Source organism: Acanthisitta chloris, unplaced genomic scaffold (genome assembly GCF_000695815.1).
Source record: "Acanthisitta chloris isolate BGI_N310 unplaced genomic scaffold, ASM69581v1 scaffold12191, whole genome shotgun sequence".
Classification (NCBI taxonomy): domain Eukaryota; kingdom Metazoa; phylum Chordata; class Aves; order Passeriformes; family Acanthisittidae; genus Acanthisitta; species Acanthisitta chloris.
This window is the reverse complement of record NW_008654376.1, coordinates 442-3,408: the sequence shown is the minus strand read 5'-3', so window position 1 is coordinate 3,408 and position 2,967 is coordinate 442. Positions and strand designations below refer to the sequence as shown.

Genomic DNA, 2,967 nt, shown 5'->3' with positions numbered 1-2,967 from the left:
CCTCCTCGGGGTTGTGTTTCTGCAGCCAGTCTGCCAGCGGTCGGTCCTTGAAGGAGCCCGTCACGCCGTGCTCCACCTGGATTTTGCGTAGGGTCTCGGCGTTGGGGATCATCTCCACCATGCCTGGCAGCCGGGACAGCAGGGTCAGACCCTTCCAACCCACCCCAGACCCCTTTGCCACTAACCCAGACGTCACTATTGATGTGTAAAGCCACGTTCCTACATGGGTTGGTAGGACCAGAGCGAAGGTGGATCACAGGTACCTACTGCAGCTCCTCTCCAGCAGAGCCTCGGGACCTCCCACGCCATCCCCAGCCCTACCTGTGTCCTGATGTCACCTGGGGACACCCCAGTGCCATCTCACCTCGCCCACGGCCGGTGGAGAAGCAGCGGAAGATGACCATGCGCATGTCCAGCCCCTCCTGAACCCAGATCTTGTTCATGATCCTGATCATCTGCAGCGTCAGCATGTCCTGCCGCAGGTCATCGCCACACTGCGATGGGGAGAACCAGCAGAGCTGGGGGGCAGCCAGGGAGAAGCCAAGCCAGCCCCAAAGGGTTGGGGTAGGTGTGCCAGGGGTTGGGCATCACCAAAGGAGACAGGTGACAAACTCACCTTGAAGATGACTCGGATGTTCTCCCCAAGGGGATCAACGTTCTGGAAGGAAAGCTTCAGCGGGACAGCGTTGGAGTTGAAGTAGGAGCAGTCCTGCCACAGGAGGAAGGTACAGCCCATCAGGATGAGTTGGGTGCTGGCAGAGGAGCCCCCCAGTGCCCCCCAGTTCTGGCACTCACCCTGGGCACGATGCCCTTCACCAGCAGGCTGGGGCTGAGCGGCAGCCGGCACGACCCGTGAGTCTTGAAGAACTGCTTGACGTCCTCCAGACCCTCACGGAGGATGCCCTGGGGGTGGGCATGGGATGGAGTGGGCATTGGACAGGATGGGCATGGGATGAGCATGGGATGGGGTGGGAATGGGACAGGATGGGCATGGGATGAGCATGGGATGGGGTGGGAATGGGACAGGATGGGCATGGGATGAGCATGGGATGGGGTGGGAATGGGACAGGATGGGCATGGGATGAGCATGGGATGGGGTGGGAATGGGACAGGATGGGCATGGGATGAGCATGGGATGGGGTGGGAATGATGGGCTGGGCATGGGACAGGATGGGCATGGGATGAGCACGGGATGGGGTGGGCATTGGACAGGATGGGCATGGGATGAGCATGGGATGGGGTGGGAATGGGACAGGATGGGCATGGGATGAGCATGGGATGGGGTGGGCATGGGATGGGCACGGGATGGGGGTAGGTTTGGGACAGGGTGACCACAGGTTTGGGTGGGAATGGGATGGGATGGGCATGAAGGAGATGGGCATGGAATGGTGATGGGATGAGGGTGGCATGGGGTAGAGCAGGTATGGGAAAGGATGGTCACGGGATTGAGCAGGGATGGAATGGGATGGGCATAGAACAGGGTGGGCATGGGACAAGGGGCTGACACTCAGCCCAGCCCCCTGTGCCCCCCTCCCAGCACCCTGGCACCCACCTGGCGTGCAGAGGGGGTGGCATCTCGCACCTGCTGTGCCAGCCTGGCCAGGGTGCTGACCAGCAGGCACTGCCGGTCGAACTCCTCCCGCAGCCCCTTCCCACAGCAGCACAGCAGAGCTGCCAGCAGGTACTGGTAGCGGATGCTGAACTGGGAGTCCTTGAGGCCATCCTTCAGGAGCCTGCTCAGGGCAGGGGCACGGGGTCAGGAGAGCCCCAGGGTGCCCCCCTGCCTCTCCCAGCCCCACCAAAACCCACCAGAAGAAGTAGTGGGTGATCTTCAGGTCGCAGATGGCTCGTTTCATGAGGAAGCGAACCAAGGGGCTGTCCAGGTAGCACTCGTACTTCAGGGCCTGGGGAGGGGACAGTGTTGGGGCACAGTGGGCTTGGCAGGCACCCCACGCCACATCCCAGTCCCACCACACACCTGGACCAGCTGGGGCAGGTAGTCCAGCAGCTCTGTGTCGGAGATGGAGTCGATCCACTGCACAGCTGTCCTCCTCACCTCCTGGTCTGGGAACCTGCATCCAGGACAGGTGTGATGGGGACAGCATCCTCAGCATCCCCAGCACTGCCACCCTCTGCCTGCACGGGGCTGTGGCAGTACCACGGTGTGCATCCACAGTCCATGGGCGGCTTACGTGGCATGCAGGAGCCCCAGGGCATCCTGGTGGCTCATGGAGGTCCACTGGCTGAGCAGGGCATAGATGTCAGGCAGGCAGCCCCAGTCCCAGCTGGGTGCACTGGCCAGCAGCATGGGCAGGGCGCCAGGCGCCGCGTGGCAGTGGCATCTCTTCTCCCACAGCCGTTGGCGATCCGCGTCCGTCAGCCTAGGGGGGCATGGATCAGGTTTGGCACCAGGGAGGGGATGGCATGGGTGGCATCCCTCTGTCCCCACTGGGATGGAGCTGTCAGGCTGGAGAGTTGGCATCTCTGTGTCCCAGCATGCACGGATAGCATGGGGATAACAGGCTGGAGAGTTGGCATCTCTGTGCCCATGCTTGGATGGGATGGGGCTGGAAGGATGATGGGGAGGTTGTATCCCTGTGCCCCCCCCACACATGGATGTTGGCAGTGTAGGGAGGTGTTATCCCTCTGTTCCCACCACACACAGATGAGACAGGACTGGCAGGATGGGGACGTGGCACCTCTGTGTCCCCATCACACACGGATGAGATGGGCCTGGCAGACTGGAGATGTGTGATCCCTCTGCCCTCCCCACCCACAGCGTATGGAACGCTGATAACACCCTCCCTGCATCCCCACCAGGGCTATACCCACAGAAAAGAGGGGTTGATGGAGAGCAGGACCCTGCTGCATCCCCCTGTCCCAGCCAGGAGCTGAACCCCATGCTCAGGGGTGCCAGAGCTGCACCTGGTTGTGCCCCTGCCTGGGCACCCCCGAGCCAACCGTGCA

At 62.2% G+C, this 2,967-nt stretch overlaps 1 protein-coding gene across 1 annotated transcript in view; it reads right to left on the bottom strand.

Annotated features, from left to right (window-relative positions):
- The window catches only part of LOC103810588 (phosphatidylinositol 4-phosphate 3-kinase C2 domain-containing subunit beta-like), a gene marked incomplete at both ends in the record, with an annotated part of 4,823 nt that overhangs the window by 1,422 nt on the left and 434 nt on the right, over positions 1 to 2,967 (bottom strand). Inside the window, 8 exons of the mRNA XM_009083495.1 lie at positions 1 to 123; positions 365 to 494; positions 617 to 709; positions 796 to 903; positions 1,553 to 1,733; positions 1,810 to 1,904; positions 1,979 to 2,072; positions 2,193 to 2,381. The exon at positions 1 to 123 is cut by the window's left edge and continues 6 nt beyond it. Coding sequence (XP_009081743.1) covers positions 1 to 123; positions 365 to 494; positions 617 to 709; positions 796 to 903; positions 1,553 to 1,733; positions 1,810 to 1,904; positions 1,979 to 2,072; positions 2,193 to 2,381 — 1,013 coding nt within the window. The remainder of the gene's footprint in view (positions 124 to 364; positions 495 to 616; positions 710 to 795; positions 904 to 1,552; positions 1,734 to 1,809; positions 1,905 to 1,978; positions 2,073 to 2,192; positions 2,382 to 2,967) is intronic.